This window comes from Anabrus simplex, chromosome 5, assembly GCF_040414725.1.
Source record: "Anabrus simplex isolate iqAnaSimp1 chromosome 5, ASM4041472v1, whole genome shotgun sequence".
Lineage (NCBI taxonomy): Eukaryota > Metazoa > Arthropoda > Insecta > Orthoptera > Tettigoniidae > Anabrus > Anabrus simplex.
Window position 1 is genome coordinate 381,556,961 of NC_090269.1, and position 26,416 is coordinate 381,583,376.

A 26,416-nucleotide genomic window follows, 5' to 3' on the forward strand; every position below is an offset into this window, starting at 1 on the left:
AGTTTCTCTGTCTCAATAAGCTCAGTTATATCACATCCAAGCTCTGGAGATGTTGACCACTCCGAATTACACTACGGTATGCTGAAGAAAGCCATTTGTGTAGTATAGCACAATCGTGCAGGCTTAAGGCTGTGGCAGTGTGCTTGTTCTCGAATTATCATTGATTTAATATTTTAGATTATTTTTAAATTTCGTTTTAATGGCAAATATTCGAAAATTGTTCAACAATCGTTTGTTTACCTCATTGATTTTCAAAGAAAATTTGTTTACTCTTGCGTTTCATTAAATCCAAAATATTGTATGCTAACTTGTAAATCTGGCGTCGTTGTATATTTTAATACATATGAAAGTAAATAGGAAGAAATCTAGAATAAGATTTTTCTCATCGTTTTGAGTGCTTGCTAGTTAACTTCTAAATGTGTAACCTATGACGTGCATGTAGATATTTTATCACTACACCCTAAGTCTGTAGTTGTTTTCCAGACTCGACCTAAGTCAAGTGACCTTAATTTTACTCTTAATTTTTGGAAACTACTCTGCATTCTAATGTTAATAATGTAAAAAGGTTTTAATTTGTTAACATTGTTCTTAATATTACTTTGATAAACGCGAGTGAGTTGGCTGTGTGGTTAGAGTCGCGCAGCTGTGAGCTCGCATCCGGGAGATAATGGGCTCGAACCTCACTGTCGGCAGCCCTGAAGATGGTTTTCCGTTGTTTCCCATTTTCACACCGGGAAAATGCTGAGGCTGTACCTTAATTGTCGATGTGTTATTGAGACGTTAAACAAGTAGCAACAAAAATGTCTTTGAAAATGTTTATTTTATGTCAAAATGAAGCAATATTGCCCCAGTAGGCTGTGGTTTAAACAATATATTTTCTGAAAATGTAATATTTTTGTGTTTTGGAGACTAGCTCTTCGATTAAATGCTCTCCTTTCCAGGCGTTTTCTAGTGATCCTTAATCTTGCATTGCTTTTGACAGCCTGAAAACTTGAAGGTTATATGCTATCGCAAATGGATACTGAAAATCGGTTCTGTGGAGTTACTATAGGTCATTCCACGTTAAGAAAACAGTATTGCTCTTATGACAAGAGGGCTGCCATATCGAACAGTTCTCCTGAAAAGCTTCACGGGAAAATGATGGCACGTATGTTGGTGAAAGTCAGTATATAATTTCAAGATTAAAGTGGGAAGAAAACAACCTGAAAATTATTATTAGAAAATCAAGGGGACGGTTTTTTTAGAAGGGGCTCATTTTCGTTTTCACAGCAATACGTGAAAACGGCTCACATACATTCGTGAAACACAGTACTTAGTTCAAGATAAAAAGAGGAAGAAATTAAGCTGCAAATTATTTTTAGGAACTCAAGAGGGTGGGGATTTTAGAGGGGAATTAACTAGCTTTATACACCAAGAAGGGATAACTGCTGCACCAAAAAAATGTTCATTTTCAATTATATTGGCGAGAAAATAGACAACAGATAACTTTCATAGGCTCAGGGGTGGGGATACATTTAATTGCACTTAATAAATTTGCCCAGACACCTCCGGGTAGTACTGTGCCGTCGTATTGACCCACGAAGGAATGTTAAAAATTACCAGGCACAGGTAAAAATCATAGCTAATTTCTGTATCAGTACAAGATGCATCGTTGCACACCACAGCATCAAAATCTTCACTAGCAACTGATCTACAGTACAATAATACCGGTATTAGAACACACACACAAATAAACACATGGCATCTCTTCAACAGTGACGAGCTTTCGGGGATTTACAGCTTAACGGATTACGCGTTAAATGTACTGGAGCAACTCAGAAGGAGAATGAACGTGGGCAACAAAGCGTTGGCTGTTCCTGTCATTATACTTCCTCCCTGTGACCGCATTTATGAAACAGAGCGTGTTAAGTGGTTATATAATAACTTAGGGCAAAACATGCCTCATCGATTTTCTTTCGTTCATAATACAATATAAAGTACATTATAATATTCCTTAATCACGAGGAATTATAGGTGTCGAGGAGGGAGTTGTGCTCATTCTTTGTAGGTCCATATGAGCAATTCTGTTTTCTGAACATGGAATGATCTAAAGTCTATAATTTCTATCCGGTGGACGTGCATGTAACAGATTCAAAATCAATATAATGTTTATTTATTCGATAGACGTGCTTCCATCTTTGTAACAGTACACGCAAGCACAGATATGGTGTCGCGATATAAATAACGCATGGCATCCCCCACCTCCTCACTTAATTCATTGCTGCAAGTAGACAGCCCGCTAAAAGACTGTTGTGATCGTAATGGGCACATTAGTGGATATACAAACACTTTGCCTTCAGCACTACCCGTTCATACCCTTCCCCAAATTTTCGGCACTGGAGTAGCCTTCAACGCAACCCCTCCACTCTCTCCCCTTATTTTCAGTACTGCAGTGGCGAAGAGTTGATTGTTTATGTCGGGACACCATTTCCGTGCTTGCGTGTATACAGTGGCTGTTAGTTGGCAACCTGTTCCTAATTAAATGTTTTCATTTTCTCAGGCATTGTGATCTGTAAGATTATACATCCTAAGCCTCCTTGGCTCAAGCGGCAGTGCGCCGGCTTCTCACCGCTGGGTTCCGTGGTTCAAATTCCGGTCACTCCATGTAAGATTTGTGCTGTACAAAGCGGAGGCGGGACAGGATTTTCTCCGTGTACTCCGGTTTTCCCTGTCACCCTTCATTCCAGCAACACTCTCCAGTATCATTTCATTTAATCTGTCAGTCATCAATCGTTGTCCGAAAGGAGTGCGGCAGGCTTCGGCAGCCGGCACAATTCTTATCTTCGCAGCTATATATGGGCTTCAATCATTCCATTCTTGGCTCGGTCGAATGACTGGAAAGAGGTTGTAGATTTCCAGGATTATACGCCGTAGGAGGATAGGAACCTACATCAAACATATTTCTCGGCGAGATAAAATAATGAATGTTTTCTTGTAAAAAAACATTTTAATCACTCAAACAGTTTGTAATATCGACTAAAATGGGGAAGGCAGCAACTCAGTGCGTGCATCACGACGCCAGCACTCGGCAGACGCGGTGCAGCGGCAGGACTCCCTAGCACTGAAACGCTGAGTTGGAATGACCTGTTGTACGACATGGAATGCTGAAAGGACTTCATTTCCCACTTGAACAATCCGATTACACCCCTCGTGTTTGAACCCACGATCCTGGGATCTCTTACAATTGATCCGCAGTGGAAGCTGGACTTTTGATGACCTCAACTGAACGTTATCACTCTGATTCATAAAAGGACGATCCGTTAGTAATCTCATTTAACTCTCTACTGTTGTGTTTACCGATCTCGAGCAATGAATAGTCAGTACCATCAAGTTGTCTTGAATTCCAATCTTGGTTTCCCTGCTCGAATCGTTGAACACCAGAGATGACTTCTAATTGCGTGAATGTTTCTGATTGATTCTAGAAATATTATCTGACTGGTTTTCTCAACAAGGGTGAGAATTTTGAAGGTGATGACTAAAGCGTGGATATTTACTCGCTTATTGGGAATATTCCAATCTTCGGAGCTAACTTTCAAAGTCCTCTTATCCGTACTGTAATTTCGTCCATAAACCGAGGGGATAATCCGGGAGAATTATCACCGGAGATGTAATGCGGGTAAAGATGCCCTTGAGTGATAGTTGACGGAGTTGGAATATAAGTTATGAGTGCCTCAGCACCTGCTCTGAGGCGCACTCTTCGAGACGGTTGGTTAACATGGTGTTATTATTTGACAGTATAGAGTGTGTCGTAATATTCAAGTCCATGGCATTTATCAGGTGTATATTGGACAAGAAGGTGATGAAAATGCTAGAAACAAAATCTTCTGATAGATATGTGAAATTTTGTGGTAGAACACTGTAAGAAAGAGTACGTATTATCACTGTTCTTCTTGATCACGATGTCCATTTTACCGGCACAGACTATGAGAGTGAAAGTGATCTCACTATTTTTCTTCTTTATCAGTTTTTCAATTACCTCCTTAATTCAAAGATATTGTATCAAGGCATTCTTGAAAACTCGTTGTTAAAAGTCGTGTTCGAGCTGGAATGTAAACTGGAACATTTGATATCACCTCCTGCAAAGTATTGGCATAGTGTGTGTATAAACTTTGCAGAACAATACTTTTTCTCTAATGTTTACGTTCATTCCCGTACTATATTCACGTCTTGTGGGCTGCTGGTGCAGATACCGGACGCTCTGCAGATCAAGATAACTGCATGTAATTCACAAAATCGTGTGATGCTTATGAATTAGATCCTGACACCCGTCATCGCAGAGTACAACCACTTATCTGGTCATGCCAGTTTTCGAATGGACTGCGACCTCAGAGATGTTGAGAAACAAATCACCCTGCCAGTTGGCGACATGGGAGGAGTGTTCAAATCTTGGTACGCTTCATTCCTCCGATTATGAGATCTCGTAATTCAGTCGAATGTGCTCGAGATTTTCAAAGTTTACGTACGAGGGTGGCTCACAGTCTTTCAAAGGACCACGCTTTGCACGTCGCGTCTTCGACTGAGAGATCTCTTTGTGGAGCGTTGAAGTAGGCTAAGCTTAACGTCCTCAAAGCTACCGTTCGATGACGTCAGAGGAGTGTCCGTTGGAGGATACGACTGCACCCTGCACAACACAGCACCAGAGGCTCGTGTAGAGCAGTTGAAAGCCGACGATCGCTGAGTGAGATGTCTGGACATTTCACTCTGACTTGTCTCCATGGCTCCACCGTTGGAAGTCGCCGGCAAACAAGGACAGCAAACACGTCGAATACTGCAATGCATTCGCCTAATGGCCACCTGAAATGAAGAAATGAACGTTTTATTTCAGTCAAGGCATTCATTATTAGATCTGGAAATGGCAAAATACTGAAGCAGTATCACGGTAAACTTTATGTATATAGTCTAAAGCAGACTATTCCAAATTGGCAGCCCTGATTTCTTAGGACTGAGAGCAACCCCTGAAGGAGAGAGATAGCGAATAAGTGAGGAGTATGGACAGCACATGCTGTGAGGTATACAAAGAATTTCTAACCGTATGTTTTGAGTGTTGCCTTGTATGGCTGTGAGACTGTCAAGAAGATGAAACTTAAAGCTTTGGAAAACTGATGCTACCGGCGAATGCTCAAAATCATCTGGGTGGACAGACTAATGACTGAGGTGGTGTTCGCTTGAGCAAAAGAATCGAGATGTCTTTGGCGTCAGGTTTGGATTATAAGAGACCGACTGGTAGGCCATCTGATGTGCCATAACAAAATGATAACAGCAATATCAGAGGGCTGCAAGAAGGGTGAAATCGGCAAGGACGGCTGCGTCTGGAATCCATGAGCCAAATCTTGTCAGATATGAAATGTGCAAACGACACGGAACTGAAAAGGAATGCCGAAAGAAGAGAAGAATGCTGCAAATCATCCTATGGGTTGAGAACTGAAGAAGAAGACAAATAATTAACGAATTACGAAAATCAAAGAGTCCTTTTTGGTATTTAGAACGACACTTGATATTTCTTTGGTTTCACCAACTTAGTGATACCAGGAAAAATAGTTTATTGTTTACGAATGTGTTACTCTGCTTCGAATGCAACCTACAACAAACGTGACCTAGTTTTACTCTGGTTCATGACTGCGAATATGTGTCGCACAGGTTTGTAGAACCGAATATAGCGACTAATTTGTATGGCAGTGCGCGAATACGCTGAATCTCTTATGGTTCCAAGTTCTTTTAAAATACAAGAAGGCCGCTGGAATATTATAATGCAGTACCAATGTTTAAAACTGATATTACATTGAAGCCTTACCAGTTCTCTTCGATATTTCTCTAGAGCCTGCTCCAAATTTACAGAAAAGGGAATAACGAAATGTTTCGAGTGCGGTTAGAGTCGCGTAGGTGTGGGCTTGGGTTCGGGACACTGTGGATACGAACCGCACTGTCGGCAGCCCTGGAGGTGGCTATTCGTGGTTTCCCCACATTCACACCATGCAAATGCTTGGGTTGTATCTTAATTAAGGCCACAGCCGCTTCCTTCTCAATCTGAAATGTTTAAAACTGGCAACACAACTCCGGTATTTCCAGAAATTAAAAGTTATTGAGCAATAGTAATGACATTATTTGTAACTAATATTTTTTAACAGCCGCCCCCGTGGTGTAGGGGTAGCGGGCCTGCATCTCACCCGGAGGTCCCGTTTCGATTCCCGGCCAGGTCAGTGATTTCTACCTGACCTGAGGGCTGTTTCGAGGTCCACCAGCCTACGAGATTAGAAGTGAGCAGCTACCTGACAGTGAGACAGCAACCCCGGTCTAGAAAGCCACTAATAACGACCGAGAGTATTCGTCTTGCTGACCACACGACACCTTGTAATCTGCAGGCTTTCCGGCTGAGCAGCGGTCGCTTTTTAGGCCAAGGCCCTTCAAGGGCTGTAGTGACAGGGCGGGGAGGGAATACATTTTAACAATATTTACCCTACTTGTAAACGTAAAAATAAACTATTACTCTTAATTTATTTTTGGTTTAAAATTGTAACAGTCCTAGTTATATTCTAGTAATCCATCTATATCGCACTGAAACTGAAACGAAAAGAAAAGTGATGAATATAAATTTTTCAGAACCAGTAACTTCACCAGTGCTGGATGACGTACTTTTTTCTTCTCCAGTGCTTTCAAATACATCATACTTATCCGAAAATATCCACCACTGCTGGGGCCGAGTGGCTCAGACGATTTAGGCGCTTGGACTTCTGACTCCAACTTGTCAGGTACGATCCTGACTCAGTCCGGTGGTGTATGAAGGTGCTCAAGTACGTCAGCCTCATGTCGGTAAATTTACTGTCACGTAAAAGAACTTCTGCGAGACTAAATTCCGGCATCACACAGACATTCCTCTTAAGTGATCCTGAAAGGTGGACTCTCTTCTAGTGGTTTAACATCGCTCTAACACATCGAAGTCTTTCGGTGACGCAAGGATGGGGAAGGGATATAATAGGGAAGGCAGCAGCCGTGGTACAGCCCTAACATTGGCTGGTGTGAAAATGGGAAACCACGGAAGATCATCTTCAGGGCTGCCGACTGTGGCGTATGAACCCACTATCTCCTGAATGCAAGCTGACAGCTACACAACTCAAACTGTATAGCCACTTGCTCGGTGGAACATAGAGATGAATTTAGAGATAATTATAGGGGGAATCGAAATTTTGAAGTTAGGTATTGAGAATATGATAGAGAAAAATAACACAGATGGAGCAATACGAATCGTTGAAAGTTCAATAGCAATAGCCGGCAGAAGAATCACTGTAAGGAGGGGAATAGGAAATAAACAAAACTTATGGCATAATGATATAAGTGCAAGGAAAAAACAGCTGAAGTGATAAGGGCACTAGCAGGTTACAGAAATGAGGGCTGTCAGGAAATAAGGATCGATTTCTGCAGAAAGAAGGAGTGCGAAGATTTAATGAGTGAAAATAGAAAGAACTGGCAGCCGAAGGAGATACAATTATTAAATAGGAATTGTAAAGAAAACGAAACTAAGAAGTTACGGAACAGAATAAACATAATTAATTTCGGAGAAGTCTATGAATTCGTGAAGTTCAAAATTTTAAACGGAGTTGAATTCTTACCAAAACATACACAACACTGTGTACATTACGACCGACACTCTACTTTTTCAACAGACTAAAGCGGAAGTAACGTCATTGCTTCATCACACTCATCTTGGTTTCCAAATTAACTTGCGCGCGATTGAAAGTTGTAGCCTACTCTTACAAACAAACAATCCACAGCTCAGAGCACTTTTGAAAGAATTAATGCATTAAATTATTCGTTTTACTGGAGTTCCATGCCGCCACTGCTATTTTCAACGGACTATGATAGCAACTGCATCCACATAACCAAGGACACCTACTGAATAAGTATGGCATGTCCGCAATGGCGACACCATTACCGTAACTCGTGCTGACAAGAGGCATGAATCGCGCGTCCCATTGGCCCTCTCCTATCATGAGTCAACACTGCAGGCGCAGTCCCTCTCACGCGCGTCTTACCCCGGCCTCTGCCCTCTCTTCCGCTTTAGTCTGCTCAAAAGATGGTCCGAATAATAGGTATCAATGAGTTTCAGTGAGGGAGGTTAAAATTTTACATGAACTGTTGTAACCTTGATCATCATTCATCATAGGTTTAGTTTTATAAATAATTCCAAACACAAAGATATCCATTGATTTAAGTAGGTTGTAGAATCAATTATACGACTCAGGATGTGATCGAACCACTGAACTGAGGCTCTGTTACTGTGTAATGTTAAAATATGTTCATTATTACCTTGATCTCGTGCATTCTCGCGGCGTAGATGATGGGGTTGAGTAGCGTCTTGAGGATGACGAGGAAGTTGGTGAAGGAGTGAACACCGATCATTACCACCTTGTGGCCGGAGTCGAGCCGGTACCTACAGTCGTGACAAACCAGCAGGAGCACCACTAGCGCTGGCATCCACCCTATGACGAACGAGCCCAGGATGAACATTGTCGTGTAGATGGCCTTCACATTCCTCGCCATCTGCTGATGTCTGCTCTGTTCCGTCGCTCCACTGTTGACAAACAAGGCATTAGTACATTGCAGTGGTTTCCAGACACCCCCAGAGGACAGTTCTGCTGGGGCATGTCATTCAGATAGTATCTGCAGCGTAAGAGGCAATGAGAGAGCATCGATCCTTGAGCTAACGGCATGAGCGCGAGAAGAGGAGTAGCTGACTTCTAATAGTTTGTGCTGTAAAGATTAGATGGTGGTATGTGGAGTCAAGGCGCAAGCAAAGCCAAAGCAATGCACCTGGCTGAGTATATTATGTTTACACAATGCAATAGAACAGTTCGTTCATCGTTCGTTATTTACGCTGCATTCCTAAAGAAGCTTTTAGCTTGGCCTACAGTATTTTCATGACTACCATTTGTAGTCAAAGAAGTATTTAGTTATACAACCTGTGACAATAACGTTCGATGAATGAAGTCAAAACCGTGGATTCGGCAACATTCGCGGCACGCAACGCTGCAACTGCATCGCAGCAGGTTTTGACCAACTGCTCCCAACGTTATTTAGTTGAGCATCGAGCGTGTGCCGTGTAAGACCTGTTTGACACTGTGCGTGTTTAGTGCGTTGGTTCTGAACTGTGAACAGGAACATGAGCGACAAAAAGATCAATGTACGGTTTTGTTTTAAGCTTGGCAAGACACCGAAAGAAATGCATGCGATGCTGGTACGTGTGTATGAAGACCAAGCACTGTCCTTGAGGTGTGTGTACGAGTGATTCGCCCTTTTCCGAGGATGCCGGGAAAGTGTTTCTGACAACCCCCGTAGCGGAAGACCGGCGACCGCCGTCAGTGACGAAAACATTGAAAAGGTGAGGACATTAATCACGAACGATCGGCGATTAACTGAATCCGTGCGACAAATCGTTACCCAGAAGTTAGGGAAGAGGAAATCGTGTTCTCGTCTTGTGCCACATCACTAGACTGACGATCAGAAGCAGGCACGTTTAGAGGCTTCACAGGATTTTGTAGAAACGGTAGATGTGACACCAAATTTTTTGAATTGTATCGTCACTGAGGATGGAACCTGATGTATCAAGTACGACCCTGAAACGAAGCTTGAACATCTCCCATACTCGCCAGATCTCAATCCTCCAGACTTCTTCCGATTCCCACGACTCAAACTCGCTTTTAAAGGATATATATTTGACGATATTCCTGACATCCAACGAAACTTGGCGAGGCTTTTGAACACCATCCCAAAGGAAGCCTTCTTGCAAAGTTTCCAGGACATGTATCGCCGATCTCAGCAGTGCATAGTTATGGGAGGGGACTATTTCGAAAGACAGTAAGGTCACTCTCGTGCATTGTTCTTCTATGTTGATAGTACAGGATTATTCACTGAGCTTTATTGTCATAGGTTGTATGTCAAAATAATTAATTCAGATTGCTAAGCATAACCTAATGAAATGAAAATAATTAAACTTATTTACCAAGCGCCAGGTGTTTGTATACACAAAATAACTTATTTGACGAGGTCTGTAAATAAAATAGTGGCAACGTAGTCCTGACACTGACCGGAGATCGGGCATGCGCAATTGGGATATGGGAGCGGGTCAGGTGGCGCAATTGTCGATGTGTAGTGTGCATTTGACAGGCATCCAGTCGGGAGTGTTGTTGCTGTGGCGTTGAAGCGAAGAGAGTAGATTTCGCCGCTCTAAAGCATGTTTTAAAAAGGTGATCAGCGTTCGAGGATCAAAATCGAGGTTGCCCACCGCAAAAATGCATAAGAATGCTATCGAGGATTACGTGAAGCCTGTGCGAGAACGGATTACCGTATAGGACAGTTGCACGATGGGGAAAGGCGTTTCAAGCGGGTCGGAATCAGACTGCGGATTTGCGCCGCACAGGTCGGCCGTCCATTCCTCCTCAAGATCAGATATACATCGTGTGTGGTCTCGTTTCCGTAGACCATCGATGGACTGTCCGGGAATTACCCGTCGAGGTTGGTCTCAGTCACCAAGCGGTGTGGCACATAGTGACGAAATGTCTTAATGAGAAAAACTGCGTCCCGTTGGGTTCCACATCAAAGCACCGATGTACAGAAATGGCACCGGTATGCACTGGCTGGCATCCACCCGGGCAGATACCGCAACGAAGGAGACGCACTTCTGCAGTGTATTGTCGCCATTGATGAGACGTGGCACGAGCCTATGAGCCTGAATTAAAGCGTCAATCACCCCTGTGGGTGGGGCCGGTAGAATAACACCCACGGTATCCCCTGCCTGTCGTATGAGGTGTCTAAAAGAGGCTCCAGGGGCCCTCTACTTGGGAGCGTGGGTTGGCGACCACCGGGCCCTGAGGTGAGCCCTGGCATAGCTTCCACTTATTCGTGCCAGACTCCTCATTTTCATCTATCCTATCCGACCTTCCTTGGTCAACTCTTGTTATTTTCCGACCCCGACGGTGTTAGAGCACTCGAGGCCTAGGGAGTCTTTCATTTTCACGCCCTTCGTGGCCCTTGTCTTTCTTTGGTCGACACCTTCAGTTTTCGAAGTGTCGGATTCCTTCCAATTTTTCTCTCTGATTAGTGTTAATAGAGGATGGATGCCTAGTTGTACTTCCTCTTAAAACAGTAATCACCACCACCTAAAGCGTCAGTCGAAAGAATGACCTCACCCAGGTTCGCCACGTCCACAGAAATTTCGACAAGAACCGAGTCGGGTGAAGCTGATGCTGATTGTGACTCGCGACTACGAGGGTGTTATTCTTACAGCTCACTGTTCAAATGTCCGACTCGTTGGCTGAACGGTCAGCGTACTGGCCTTCGGTTCAGAGGGTCCCGGGTTCGATTCCCGGCCGGGTCGGGGATTTTAACCTTAATTGGTTAATTCCAATGGCACGGGGGCTGGGTGTATGTGTTGTCTTCATCATCATTTCATCCTCATCACGACGCGCAGGTCACCTACGGGTGTCAAATAGAAAGACCTGCACCTGGCGAGCCGAACCCGTCCTGGGATATCCCGGCACTAAAAGCCATACGACATTTCATTTCATTTTCACTGTTCAAAAATCGCCCACTTTGATCGAGCAGCAATGAATATGGTTCGAGTCTAAAAGGTGGTGGTTGAACGTCGCACAAACACGTTGAAGTTTTCCGCGATGAATTGTCGGGAAAAAGCTAGGATTGGGAAGGTAGTGGCCGTGGCCTTAATTAAGGTACAGCCCCTGCGTTTGCCTGTTGTGAAAATAGGAAACCACGGAAAACCATCTTCAGGGTTGCCGAGAGTGAGATTAGAATCCAGTATCTCCCGAACGCAAGCTCACAACTACGAGAACCTAACCACACTGCCATCTCACTCGGTGGATCGAACCTGTCCACACTAGTTTATTTACGGGTCTGTCCAGAATTGTTCAATCAGGAGGCTCGTTCTTTGACTAAATGAACTAAGTAATAGGATATAGGTGTCCGCCTCTGTGGTGTATTGGTTAGCGTGATTAGCTGCCACCCCCAGAGGTCCGGGTTCGATTCCCGGCTCTGCCACGAAATTTGAAAAGTGGTACGAGGGCTGGAACGGGGTCCACTCAGCCTCGGGAGGTCAACTGAGTATAGGTGGGTTCGATTCCCTCCTCAGCCATCCTCGAAGTGGTTTTCCGTGGTTTCCCACTTCCCCTCCAGGCGAATGCCGGGATGGTACCTAACTTAAGGCCACGGCCGCTTCCTTCCCTCTTCCTTGCCTATCCCATCCGATCTTCCCATCCCTCCACAAGGCCCCTGTTCAGCATAGCAGGTGAGGCCGCCTGGGCGAGGTACTGGTCATTCTCCCCAGTTGTATCCCCCGACCAAGGGTCTGAAGCTCCAGGACACTGCCCTTGAGGCGGTAGAGGTGGGATCCCTCGCTGAGTCCGAGGGAGAAACCGAACCTGGAGGGTAAACAGATGATGATGATGATGAATAGGATATAGGTAAGGTAAGGGTTATTCTGCCCGAAGGCAGGTCCGAACCTCCGCAGAGCTGTTCCTGAGCCGGAGTTTACGTGCGGTAGGGTAGCCAGTTCCTTTCCGCTCCTCCATTCCCTTACCCCCCCCCCCACCAATAGCGCGTGGCAACCCATCCAACTCCTGACCACGCCCAATGTTGCTTAACTTCGGAGATCTCACGGGATCCGGTGTTTCAACACGGCTACGGCCGTTGGCTCATATTATATGAGACGTGTTATTTATTTATCGTATGGCATAAAATGTACACATAAAAATGGAATATAATACAATAACAAGAACACATAATCTCAAATCAGGACATCCAGTCTTTCTATCCACTCTCATTACCTTGTTAGGTATTACTTTGTAGGAAACTTGTGCCTCTAAGAGGCTGGACTTTATTAACTTTCGGAGTTCAAACTCCTTGAGGATGTGAGTGGAGCAAAGATGTCTTATAAAATATTGTACTTGTTCAGAGCTATAATGTTCATCCCTTGTATATTGACGTGTTGATAATTTTCTCTAGTACTTGTACCTGAGTTTTGGACTTATAGTCCGCTGTTGTTATCAGAGCTGACGAGCTCATTTCTATTTAACTGTTATTTGTTCCAAATCTTCTATATATTAAATTTTAAAATAAAAAAGGAAGGAAAGAAATGAAAATTACAAAATTTAGTTCTTCAACTGTTCATTTCCTTGTCTTCCCATTCACGCCGGCACCTCCTTACATTTCTGCGTTTCGTGATATTCGTTCGTTCGTAATCTGTTTACCCTCCAGGGGTTTTTCCCTCGGACTCAGCGAGGGCTCCCACCTCTACCGCCTCAAGGGCAGTGTCCTGGAGATTCAGACTTTGGGTCGGGGATACAACTGGTGAGAATGACCAGTACCTCGCCCAGGCGCCCTCACCTGCTATGCTGAACAGGGGCCTTGTGGAGGGATGGGAAGATTGGATGGGACAGGCAAGGAAGAGGGAAGGAAGCGGGAAACCACGGAAAACCACTTCCAGGATGGCTGAGGTGGGAATCGAACCCACCTCTACTCAGTTGACCTCCGGAGGCTGAGTGGACCCCGTTCCAGCCCTCGTACCACTTTTCAAATTTCGTGGTAGAGCCGGGAATCGAACCCGGACCTCCGGGGGTAGCAGCTAATCACACTAACCACTACACCACAGAGGCGGTCCGTGATATTCCCGGAACAAAAATAAATGATGATTTAGAATGAACATGAATTTAAAATAATCAGTGCATCTAACTCGCAATCCCTTATTGCCTTATAAGAGATAAAAAAATTAAAAAAGATTGAAATATTGCCTTTGAAGTGATATAGTATATATCATTCAAATTAAAAGATAAAATAACATATTAAAACACACAAAGACTAAATAAACCAGAGTAAAAACGTAGTTAACAATAAATTACAAATAAAAAACAAATAGAAAATACACTTTTATACACGATGAAGCAGGCCACTATCCAGTTCTCATTAAAGACGGCAACCGTTGGTGAAATAAGAGAGGAACTGAGGTCGTCTTCATACATGTTCCCTGTTTATAATCACATTCGGGCAGTAGTGGTTAGCGTGATTAGCTGCCACTCCCGGAGGACCGGGTTCGATTCCCGGGTCTGCCACAAAATTTAAAAAAGTGGTACGAGGACTGAAACAGAGTCCACTCAGCCTCGGGAGGTGAACTGAATAGAGCGGGTTTCGATTCCCACCTCAGCCATCCTCAAAGTGGTTTTCCGTGATTTCCCACTTCTTGTCCAGGCAAATGCCGGGATGGTACCTAATAAGGCCACGGCCGCTTCCTTCCCTCTTCCTTGCCTATCCTTTCCAATCTTCCCATCCCCACCACAAGGTCGCTGTTCAGCATAGCAGGTGACGGCACCTGGGCGAGGTACTGATCCACTTCCCCAGTTGTATCCCCTACCAAATGTCTCACGCATTCTCCTTCTTCTTCTACGACGATATCCAACTCGATTATACAAGTTGTTAGATTACTGGTTGTTCCATGGAATACCGTTAGGCCTATTTAAATAAAATCGTTTAATTTATGAAAAAACACTTAAACAATACTGCGTACTGCTAAGAGTACACATTGAAAGAGACACAATACTGCATTTATGAAATGAAAAATAAATGTTATTCAATGAACAGCAATTTATAACCAGGGTTAATTTTTTAAAGGCCATCTTCTACATTAATAGGTCTATCCTGGAAAATGAAATGGCAGGTCTTTACTTGACACAGATCAAGTTTGCCGTGCGGATAGGGTCACGCAGTTGTGAGTTTGAATTCGGGAGATAGTGGGTTCGAACCCCACTGACGGCAGCCCTGAAGATGGTTTTCCGTGGTTTCCCATTTTCACACCAGGCAAATACCGGGGCTGTACCTTAATTAAGGCTACGGCCGCTTCCTTCCCATTCCCACGCCGTTCCTGTCCTATCGTCACCATAAGACGATGTTTCGGTGCGACGTAAAGCAACTAGCAAGAAAACCCATTGTCGGCCGCCTTGAAGATGGTTTTCCGTAGTTTCTCCTCTTCCATATGAGGCAGATGTTAGAACTGTACCGTAATTAAGGTCACGGCCGCTTCCTTTCCACTCCTAGGATTTTGGCATCCCATCATCCCCACACAACGAAAATAAATTTGTAAACTTTCTGTGACAATTAAAATGTCACTTGGCGTGGCCACATTGTGTCAAACTACTGGACATGTCCGACTGGCGAAGTGTCGGACTACAGAGACTACCGTACATTGTTAAGAAAGTATTTTATTAAAACCAAACTACTGTATATATTTAAAAAATACGATGTTCCATGTTGCATGTACTTTAACAATTCAGTACGTACAATGTTTTGTGAAAATACTTCTATTAACACCTTTTTACTCTTCACATTCTTTCCTAGCCGCTATGCCACGCCACCGTTTCATTAATAGGATGCTCTTTTTTTTTTTTTTTTTTTTGCTATTTGCTTTACGTCGCACCGACACAGATATGTCTTATGGCGACGATGGGATAGGAAAAGCCTAGGAATTGGATGGATGCGGCCGTGGCTTTAATTAAGGTACAACCCCGGCATTTGCCTGGTGTGAAAATGGGAAACCACGAAAAACCATCTTCAGGGCTGCCGACAGTGGGGCTCGAACCCACTATCTCCCGATTACTGGATACTGGCCGCACTTAACCGATTGCAGCTATCGAGCTCGGTAGGATGCTTTCGACGAACCATAATGCTATTTGAATGTATAAAATAACTCTTTCAGTAAACCTGTGTTTTATGCAGCCCATGAAAGGGGCTAATGAAATAGCCAAAAACAAACCGAGTTAGTAATTGACAAGAGAAGGAGGCATTGAAGACTACTGCCCACCTATTCCATTACTCCTCCCCTGCTTCATAACATAACATAGCAAATAATGAAACTAATGAAGCTCAGCTCCAAAATCCCCTGGACCATTGTAACGGTTCAAATCCCGTTACAAGGTAATATCTGTATTTTATTATTATTATTATTGCATCTGTGATCCCGTTACAAGGTAATATCTGTATTTTATTATTATTATTGCACCTGTGATATTATTATTATTATTATTATTATTATTATTATTATTATTATTATTATTATTATTATGTCCGTATTATTATTATTTTATCTGTGAGATTACTATTATTTTGTTATAATTATTATTCAATTCCATTATGCAATGCTTGTCGCTTGCGTATTTGTAATTGAGTGTATGCATATATACGTATATGTAGATTAACATTAAATACCTGTTCAGTGAGAGTTTCGATGTATCAGATGTGGATGTGACGTTGTTATATTGTGCAATACTGTTGGCGATTCTGCCAAGTCATTGCCACGTCATGGCTACGTCAGTTTGAGGCGTTGTGGGAGTATGTCATTGTTATTTCTGGAGATTACGTAGCTGTGTCAACCAACGTCTATAAAAGGTGGATGCATATTGTAGCGTCAGTCATTATTTAAACGGAAGCTGAACAGTGAAGAAGTCTACTAGATGAAGAGGCCTCAGTCGGTCAGTCAACGAGTGTGAACGAGAGATGGAGAAGACTCAGTGAGCCATTAATCATTGGTCATTGAGAGAGTGAGGCCAAAGGTTTGTCGGTCACTTAGTTGAAGACACGGACGCAAGGGCTTACCATGGAGTCAGAGAGGGATACCACCTGCAATGAGGTAATACCATATTGATTTACAAAAAAGTCAGATGATATGGAGAAGAAGCAGTCATAAGGATGTATCACCAAGTTAGGCGTGACACATATACAGTAAACACCAGATCAAAGGAATACGTCGTAATTACACTCAAAGTGTTGAAGGTACAGTCAAGTGAATCAGTGAGGGAAATATTTCGTATAAATTGTTAAATGTCCGGTCAAGAAGAATTCAAATTCATGCCTAGTTTCTTTCAGTTGCAATGTCATAATTTCATATTCTCATCTGTTTTATCGCAACAAGACTCACTATTTTTATATATTATTTAAATAATATATTTTGTTCTATCAAACGAATTCATAGTTTTATTTCAATGACAGTAAAATATCTTAACCTCAAAATTAATGGGGAAACCGAACGCCAATCTCCTTTTCCCAGAACTTATATGGTATGTTCTCAAAAGTAAGCTTATTACCCCACACCCTAGAGATAGTCAAGATTCTCATTCTATTATTGCTGCACTGAGTGGTAGCTGGCGCCCTTCAAATAACGTATGTGTAAGTAAGCAGGTAAGAAGTAAGTGTGAGTCCAGGGTTCGACGATTGTGTATTTTATTTAATGAATGTTAATTTTCATAATTTTCATGTTAAATGCAGATATTCGGATTTTTCAATATAAAAGCAGTTTTATATGTTTTGACTTTAATAATAACGTTACTGAAGGTATGTCCTACTAACTGCTTTTTAGATACACCGAATTGTCGTAAGGAAGTCCTAGACTCGATTTCTCTTTGGGTCAAATTTTAATAATGATATTGGCTTTACGTCCTACTAAATATATTTTAGAGTCGCCAAAGTGCCGGAATTTAGTCTCGCAGTAGTTCTTTTTTATTCAAGGGAGTCCCAAATCTCGATCTCCGTTTTGGGTAAAAGTCCAAGTTCCAGACACTAAAAATATGAATATGAATAAAGTTCTAGGGAAAATGGACTTCACCGGGCGAGTTGGCCGTGCGGTTAGAGGTGCGTGGCCGTAAGCTTGCATCCGGGAGATAGTGGGTTCGAATCCCACAGTCGGCAGCCCTCAAGATGGTTTTCCGTGGTTTCCCATTTTCACACCATGCAAATGCTGGGGCTATATCTTAATTAAGGCCAAGGCCGCTTCCTTCCAACTCCTAGGCCTTTCCTATCCCATCGTCGGCATAAGACCTATCTGTGTCGGTGCGACTTATAGCCAATAGCAAAAAAATAAAAAATGCAGTACTTCAGTCTGTGACTCATGCCCCTTCTGCTTGGCATGATAGGATGTTCAAGGAAGCGTCACTAGACAGCAGTGGTAATACTAGCGCACCGAATGGTCATGCGGCCAAATGATGGAACTATATTTGTTTGGTGCAATCTCCACCGCCAGGGGCTGTTGATCAGATAAGTGTTGGTTATAAAATAATGTGCAAATTCGCAGTTCTGTTCGAAATCAAATGACAGGGTTGGGATTGGTGTAGCGTGTAACGGGATTTAGGGGCCCAGACCCTCTGTTGCCCAGCGGCTCGAAAATCCTGTCACCAGGCTTGAAGGGAGGCGATTAAGGTCAGAGTCCACTCATTCCGTTACTCAAGATCATTGTCATAATATAACAAACCGTGATCTAATGAAACAGGCAAAAACAAACAGAGTTGGCAATAGAGAAGGGAAGGAGGTAGTCAAGGTCAGAGTCCACGCATTCCGTTACTCGTACTCTTTGTTATAACATAGCAAAGAATGGAGTTATAGAAAGTGGCAAAACAAACTGAATCGGCAGTAAAGAAGGGAACAAGGAAGTCAAGGTCAGAGTCCACGCATTCTGTTACTCATACCCTTTCTCAAAGTCAGGTTTGAATGTTATGGAAAAGTCATATTTCTTTCCTGAGCTTAATTTACCAGAAATCTGAAAAGAAAGTGTGAATGACAGGGCCTGACCCCGTTTAAAGCAATTTTATGTTGCTTATAAATGCATATTTTGGTCGTTTCCATTGTTTCCGTCATATTTTTCACATTTTTAACTACCGTTTATAAGGATATATTTGGTTTTATTTTGAGCATTTTTGCTTAAACTGAGGCGTCGTTTTTAACAAGGTACATGTTGCATATTCCAAGAAAGAGTTGCGCTAAAGACGTCTCATTGAGGGAGATACCACTACAGTAGGCTTAGATATATTTAGTTTAGGAGCAATTAGCTAACAAGGAAATTCAATTTTTCTCTCGCCAAGCTCATCCTGGACGGGTCCAGTTACAACCAGCATCTCCTAGAGAACAAGGCCTGGCAATACGAATGAGCGTAGCTGATGACGTATGTCCGACTCGGCCCATGCCAGTAACTCAGCTTATTGCCGCTTGGTGTATTAGTACGCGTTTCCCGGTTATACGTGTTTTTCATCGATTATATTAATCTTAATCGAGTCTTGTGTGTTCACACTCGCTTGATATTCCTATTAATGTAAGTTCAGTTAAAGGTTTTAGTACTTATAAATTGTTAATATTAATCAATTTTGTTTATTGCGACATGGCTGCCGCGTGAGGTTAGAACTGAGTTCATTTTTAATGGTATGATGTTATGAATTGCGATCACTGTTTTTCAAATTATGAATAACGATGCCTCAGAAATGCAGTGTTCCAAATTGTAAGGGCAATCATCGCACTGGCCCTAAAGTGAGTGTTTTCTCGTTTCCAAGTGACGACTTGGAGAGAGCTAAGTGGTTAACAGCTATTTGCCGAGATGATTTCATTCCTTCCAAAAATGCAAAGGTAAGTCTTAGTTCTTAGTGTATTATATCTGATTTCAATCATTCAATGACTTAAGTTGTGGAATGGTCCTTGAAATGGAGCCCTGTGTTGTAGATGTGCGAGCTCCATTTCAAAACTCATGAGGTTGAATGGACGACCAGCATGTGTGATGAGAGAAATGGGAAATTATTGACTGCACCTCTATCTCATCCAAGGCTTGTGAAAGGTTTGTGGATAGGTCTCTTATATCTTCGCTATTTATAAATGAAATAGTAGATTTTTCCGGGGTGATTTATATCTTACTGATTTAAGCATTTGGTGTATTGAATTTACCAGTTATTACATTTAGTTAGGGATGTGCTGAGTATTCACATTATATTATAGGACTACTGTTGTGGGCATAGTGATATTCTGGGAAAACTTATAGGGCCTAAATTATGAAGGCATGTAAGGTATTGGCTTTCAAGTATTCCTTCTGTGCTGGACACTTAACTGCAAGTGAGGCAGTTCTATATATTATATCAGTCGTCTTTGAGTCAGCAAGGAGTGCGGATGTGCTGAGTTGAGCGCGGAGCAATGGGCAACGTTGGAACAATACAGGATAGCGATTGAGAGCTGGAACTGTAGAATGGAAAGTAGAAAGGAGAGAAGAGTGAAGCTAAATGGTGAAAAAAGGGGATGTTGGCTGCTCTACTGGTGGCGGAGGTGGTGGCGGTGCTGTTCAAAATCAAAATCAAAATCTCTTTATTTGCAAATGAGGTGTCTACCTCGGTGGCAAATGGTACACTAAAATACATTATTGTCAAGCACTAAATTTTAAATTAACAAGAGACAAAGAAAATTTTCCTACAATACAATATTATACAATTTACGCTAATAATTTGTTCTATTAAACACATACATCATCCTTAATAAATTTATATTGTTTACAAATTTCTACTTATAATATCTTACAAACATAGTCAACTCATATACAGTATGTGAAATTACTTCTAATAATAATATACAACTGGTATAAGATTAAAATTAATATTGAATTTATTTACATATTTATATTTTACCCATTTTGGAACATAAGTAGCAAAACGACCTGCTGCGTCATAACCAGAGCCCCTTTTGCTACCACTTTTCAGAGTTCCTGAAGGGCCTTCACAGCTACCGTAGCGGTCCCAGGGCCCTCGAAATCCCCACTGTACTTCACCCCTACAGGCAGTCCCCTACTTGGGTTGTCCAAACTCCATAGACCAGGGGATGGAATTAATTTAATCACACACATTTTTTATTTACAATATCCTGCACTGGTCGAATGCCCTCTAACATTTCATTTATTTTCTCTGTTGTTGTTTATTCTCTTCTTGAATATCTGTACAGATTTTGGAAAAGGATCAAACACTACCCCTGGTAAACTGTTCCACTCCTTCACGCCCTTCCCAATGAATGAAAATTTACCCCAATCGCTTCTGCTAAAATCCTTCTAATTTTGTACTTGTGGTCAGTTCTACCAATATAATTATTTTCCAACTGAAGCCTCTCACGGCTTGGTAATAGGAGGAGTGGAAGTTAATCCTGGTCCAGGTCCAATAGGTTCCATTGGACGGGAAGAGTTTGAAGCGATAAGAGGGATGATAAGAGAAGCATGCCAGACGGAGCAAATAAGAGAAATGTTTCGAGAGTTATCTAAGGAGGTTAAGGACCTAAAGTTGAGTATTAAGGAAGATGTGAGGAAGATAATGGAGGATGAGGGGAGGGGTGTAATAAAGATGAGCTGGATCTACTGAAGCAGAATGTAAGAAGTTTGGAGCATGACCTGAGAGAACCGAAGAGATTAGGGGTGAGCAAGAACGTGTGAGGAAGAATGTTTTCATATATGGTGTGCAAGAAAAGGGAAAAGAGACTAAAGTGGAACTAGTGTATAAAGTGGTAGAAGTGGTTCAGAATAGGATGAAGATCAACTTTAGTGAAGTTGATATAGACGATGTGCACCGTGTGGGAAAAGTTAAGGGAAGGAGGCCCATCAGAATGAAATTAATATCTACATTGATGGCGTGCATTGTGATAAGGAATGCGAGTAATTTAAAAGGCGAGAAAGTGTGGATAAGAAGGGAGATGAGCAGGGAAGTCATCGAGGAGAACAGAATCCTGAACAGGCATTTAAGGGAGGCAAAAAGACAAGGCCTTAAATCATATATTAGACGGCAGCATCTGGTTGTTGGGGACGGCAGATGGACACGTATACGGGTGGTGGGCCGGCTAAAGAAATTAGAAGAACATCAACAGCAGCGGAAGGAGACCCTGACGGCAGAGGGAGAAGCGACGAAGGGCACAAGGAGAAGTTTTTTGCTAGTTGTTTTACGTTACACCGACACAGATAGGTCTTATGGCGACGATGGGACAGGAAAGAGCTAGGAGTGGGAAGTAAACGACCGTGGCTTTAATTAAGGTACAGCCCCAGCATTTGCCTGGTGTGAAAATGGGAAACCACGGAAAACAATTTTCAGGGCTGCCGACAGTGGGGTTCGAAGTACCATCTCCCGAATACTGGATACTGGCCACAAGGAAAAGTAGCAGTGACGTAGAGGAGAGTGATATTGTGGAAGTGAGCGAAGTCCACAGCACACCAAGAGCGGGAAGTAGAGAACTGCTGAATAGCAGTATCAGCAACCAGACGGTCGGGAATGCAGGTACCTTGAAGAGCCAGCACAACGCAGAGGTGGATGAAGCAAGTAATATGTCACGAGCGGTGCAGAGTGAAGTGAAAAGGGTGAGTGAAGGTAATAGGAGACAGGGTAATGATTCATCCTCACCGTGTAAAAGGAACAGAGAAAGTAAAATGGAGAGGAGACAGGCGCTAAATAAGGAAAGATCAATAAGTTTGAAAGATTTGTGGGGAAGGAGAAAAGGCGCAGGTACGGAGAAAGGGAAGAAGGAGGAGAAGAAGGAAGAAAATGAAGAGGAGAGAGATGGAGAATACTTGCAAGGAAGAGTGACAAGGAGTAGGGGTGGAAGTGGAGAAGCAAAGAAGTAAAGAGGGGGAGGGAATAAATAACTAGATATGACGATAGGGTTGTGGATTATTGAGGGGTTGATGGGAAAGCTAGGGAACAAAGAAATTGAGGAATTAGTAAAGGAGTTTGAGATAATTGACCTAGTGGAGACGTGGTTTGGGAAAGGGGTAGAAATTGAATGGGACGGGTATAGAGTAGTCAACGTAATAAGAAAAAATGGGGAGGATGGGAAGAAACCCTGGTGGGTTAGCAGTTTTAATAAAAAATGAGATCGCGGGGAGGGTAGAAAGGATACAGAATGAGGTAAAGTGGGTGGTGTGGTTTAGAATTAAAATGGGAAGTGACGTGAAGGCGGCAATTTGTCTCGCTCTATTATATAATCATCCTAAGGATTCAGTTTATGCGAATAAATTTTTTTGAGGAACTGATTGAAGAAATAAACAAAATTAAAGGACTGTATGTGGAAGATGGAATGATTTTAATGGGGGATTGGAATGCAAGAGTGAGCAATAGGGTACCAGATTATGGGAGGGAGGATACCGAAGTGAGAGGGTATAGAAGAAGGAGTAAAGACAAAGGTATACATAGTTATGGAGTAAGGTTGTTAGAGCTATGTGCTATAGAAAATTTATATATTTTAAACGGATGGATGAAGGGAGACAGTAAGGGGGAATTGGCGTACATCACATCGAATGGAGGGAGTGTAGTAGATAAAACTAAGAGGTGAGGATGATGAAGTGAAGAGAGGGTTAGGAAAAAGGGTGAGGTATAAGGAGGGATGGAAGTATATCTGGAATGATACTACGAGTGAGAAAATGAGATTAGAGTTAAAAGAGAGGGGAGATAGTTTAAGGGTAGAAATTGAAAGGGCGCTGGAAGGAAATGATATGGATAAGGTTCTAAAATTAATAGAACTCCCAGTATGGAAGGTGGGAAAGAAAGTGAAGATAAGAGACGGGGGAAAAACAGAGTCATGGTGGGAAAGAAAGTGAAGATAAGAGACGGGGGAAACAAAAACAGAGGTTGTAATGACAGCTCTAGCGGAGTTTAAGAAGGGAGGTAAACAAGAAAAGAGGGAGGAATATTGCGAATTAAGAAGAGATTAAAAGAAGTTACTGCGAGGAAATGATGGAAAGAGGCGGAAGCTGAAAGAATAAACGGATATTGCAAGGAGAAGAGATTTGAAAGGATTTGGGAAGCGATAAATAAGATAAAGAGAACTAGAACAACGGGGAAGGAAATAAATATAGGGGAAAATTAGTGGGTAGGATATTTTAGAGGTCCTTTAGGTTGGAGGGGAGACTGGCATGGGGAAATGGGCAAGACTTATATCGTAAGAGAACTAGAAGCAGGAATACAGACACTAGATGAGGAGATAACAAGACAAGAAGTAATTAGGGTGTTAAGTAAAGCAAGAACAAATGCAGCAGATGGGGCGAACTGTATTACAAACAGGGTATGGAAGGAAGTGGGGGCAAATGAACCGATGTTGAAAGTAATGGTTAAATGTTTTAACAGGATGTGGGAAACGGCGAAATTTCCTAGTGAGCAGAGAAAAGCGATATTATGTCCAATATATAAGAATAATGGGTTTCGAAGTGATCCTAATAATTATCGAGGAATAACACTCCTTGACTCGTTGTCGAAGGTGTATACAGGAATTCTAGACAATAGGATTAACAATTCGGCAGAGCAGTATGGAAGGATATCGGAGTATCAGAATGGGTTTAGGAAAGGGAGGAACACGGTGGATAATGTATGTGAAGTATGTGAAGATAGCAGGTATGAGGTTTTTATGTAGCAGCAATTGATTTAGAGAAAGCCTTTGATGCAGTGAGTCGGGAGGCGCTATTTACTACATTAAGGGATATAGGGTTTTCGAAGAAAATGAGGGCAGCAATAGAAGGAATATATGAGAAAGTACTGGTGATGATTAAGTTAAAGGAGGGAGGGTTGAGTAAGTGTATTGAGTCGAAGACGGGCGTGAGACAAGGTTGTAAGCTGTCACCGACATTGTTTTTATTGTTTATAAATAATATATTAAGAGAGATATGGAGAAGAGAGATGGCAATGTCCTTGGATAGGGAAGCGGGAGGTACCAGGCCTGCTATTTGCAGACGATCTATTGATCTTGGCACTAACAGCAAGTGGGTTGCAAAAGGGGTTGTTGAATATACTAGAAGATGGTCACTTAGAATAAATGTACGGAAGACGCAGATAATGGTATGTAGGAAAAGGAAAGCCAGAAGAGAAAAGAAAGTTTGGATAGTAGAGCAGGAAGAAATCAGACCTGGAAAAAAACTTGAGTATTTAGGTGTAATAATTAGTAGTAACGGTTCATGGAAAAATCAGGATAGAAGGGCCAAATTTAAGGGGGAGGAACACTTGCAGCAGTGGGGGTATTAGAAAATAAAGTCCCGGATATAAAGTACAAAATTCAGAGAATGGTGTTCCAATCACTGGTAAAAGGCAAAATGTTATTTGGGGTAGAAGTTTGAGGATTGGAGGAGGCTAGGAAGGAACTAAACCAAGTGGCGGCGAAAGTTAGTAAGATTATGATGGGTGTTGTAGACTGTACTGCAAATGCGGGGGCTAAATTAGTGTGTAAATAATCGATATAAATTACAATAGCTAAGAGGGTGATGAAGTATTGGATAAGATTAGAAAAAGGGAAGGGAGGGGATTTAATACAAGAGGTGTATAGGTTCCAGAAAAGTATGGAGAACGAAGGATACGGGGTGAATAAGTGTAAAAAAAATTTCAAAATTTAGGGTTAGGCGAATTAGTGAACCGTTCCCATCCATCATTATCACAATGCCAGACTCAGTCGGTTAGAGCTTCGTGGTTTCGTTCGGTCTAGGGCGAGAATTAAATCTAAGTTCTATAAAAATAATCACCAATGGTGTATATGAATGGGAAACAGTTGCATTTGTTGTGAATAAGAGACAGACAAAGGGGTAAAAATGGATTTATTCACTAGAGCACATAATTAATATTCATACTAACGAAATTCTACAAAATACAATAAAACATGACGCAAACTGTCATAATAAAAGCATAATGCGCCGTGCACATTAGAAATAACTACAAATTACATTACTGAAATCGGTCGGTCCAAATACCGAGCAAATAAATTATACAAACAAAATATTAAATCTTGGCCTGTTCTACATCGTTAATTATAGGCAACGCCGCCAAGTGAGTATGACGATTTCCCCGAGGGGAATTTCGATTACGACCGTCCACAAGCTATGCTTCGACAAGAGAAAGTCACGCCAGTTTCATTCCATAATGCACTTATTTACATATACAAAATCATTAATCCTGATAAGGGAAAATCCAGGGATCCTAACTTATCTACTACACAGATTCTACTGACAGATCCGATCTGTCGCAAACAACCAGCCTAAAGCTGCATACCACCAGAGAAAATTAGCTCCGGGCTAAATTTAAGAGACAAAGATTAATTCGTCAAGACACAACACACTGACAACAAATACGACAAGGCACTTCGATACAAGGTACATAAGTATACAAACACAGCTCCTGTAAAATAACAGCATAATTACAATATAAAGAAAATATGTACATGCAGTCAGAGCACTTCCTCATCACCAGGTCATTAGTGGCACGCCCCTGTCCGCCAGGGCGATCAGGACATTCCCCTTGGACTAGTGGAAAGTTTCACTTTTCATGGGAGCGGAACCCAGCTGGAAAGTGATTCATACTGCCTCGCAAAGGACTCCAGGCAAACGGGGTGCAGGTAATTGCTTCCTTCACGGCTATCCCAGCCAGACTTGCTCACACAACAAAAGAAGGTTTCTCTCTTAAATACTGCTGCCTTATTATGTAGACTAATTATTTCTCCCGTTTATAAAATCTTCTATGACAACAGAAACATCTCTTCTTCACCTTTCAATACATATGCCGCAAAAATCGCTCTCAAGGAAGACGTCACA

At 42.2% G+C, this 26,416-nt stretch overlaps 1 protein-coding gene across 1 annotated transcript in view; it reads right to left on the reverse strand.

Annotated features, from left to right (window-relative positions):
* Window positions 1-3,066: 3,066 nt before the first annotated feature.
* Window positions 3,067-26,416, reverse strand: part of LOC136874555 (glucose-dependent insulinotropic receptor) — a 30,780-nt gene continuing 7,430 nt past the window's right edge. The window contains exons 3-4 of the mRNA XM_067148191.2: window positions 8,341-8,605; window positions 3,067-4,833 (exon numbers count right to left, since the gene is read on the reverse strand). Of these exons, the coding sequence (XP_067004292.2) occupies window positions 4,522-4,833; window positions 8,341-8,605 (577 nt within the window). The 3' untranslated portion in view covers window positions 3,067-4,521. The remainder of the gene's footprint in view (window positions 4,834-8,340; window positions 8,606-26,416) is intronic.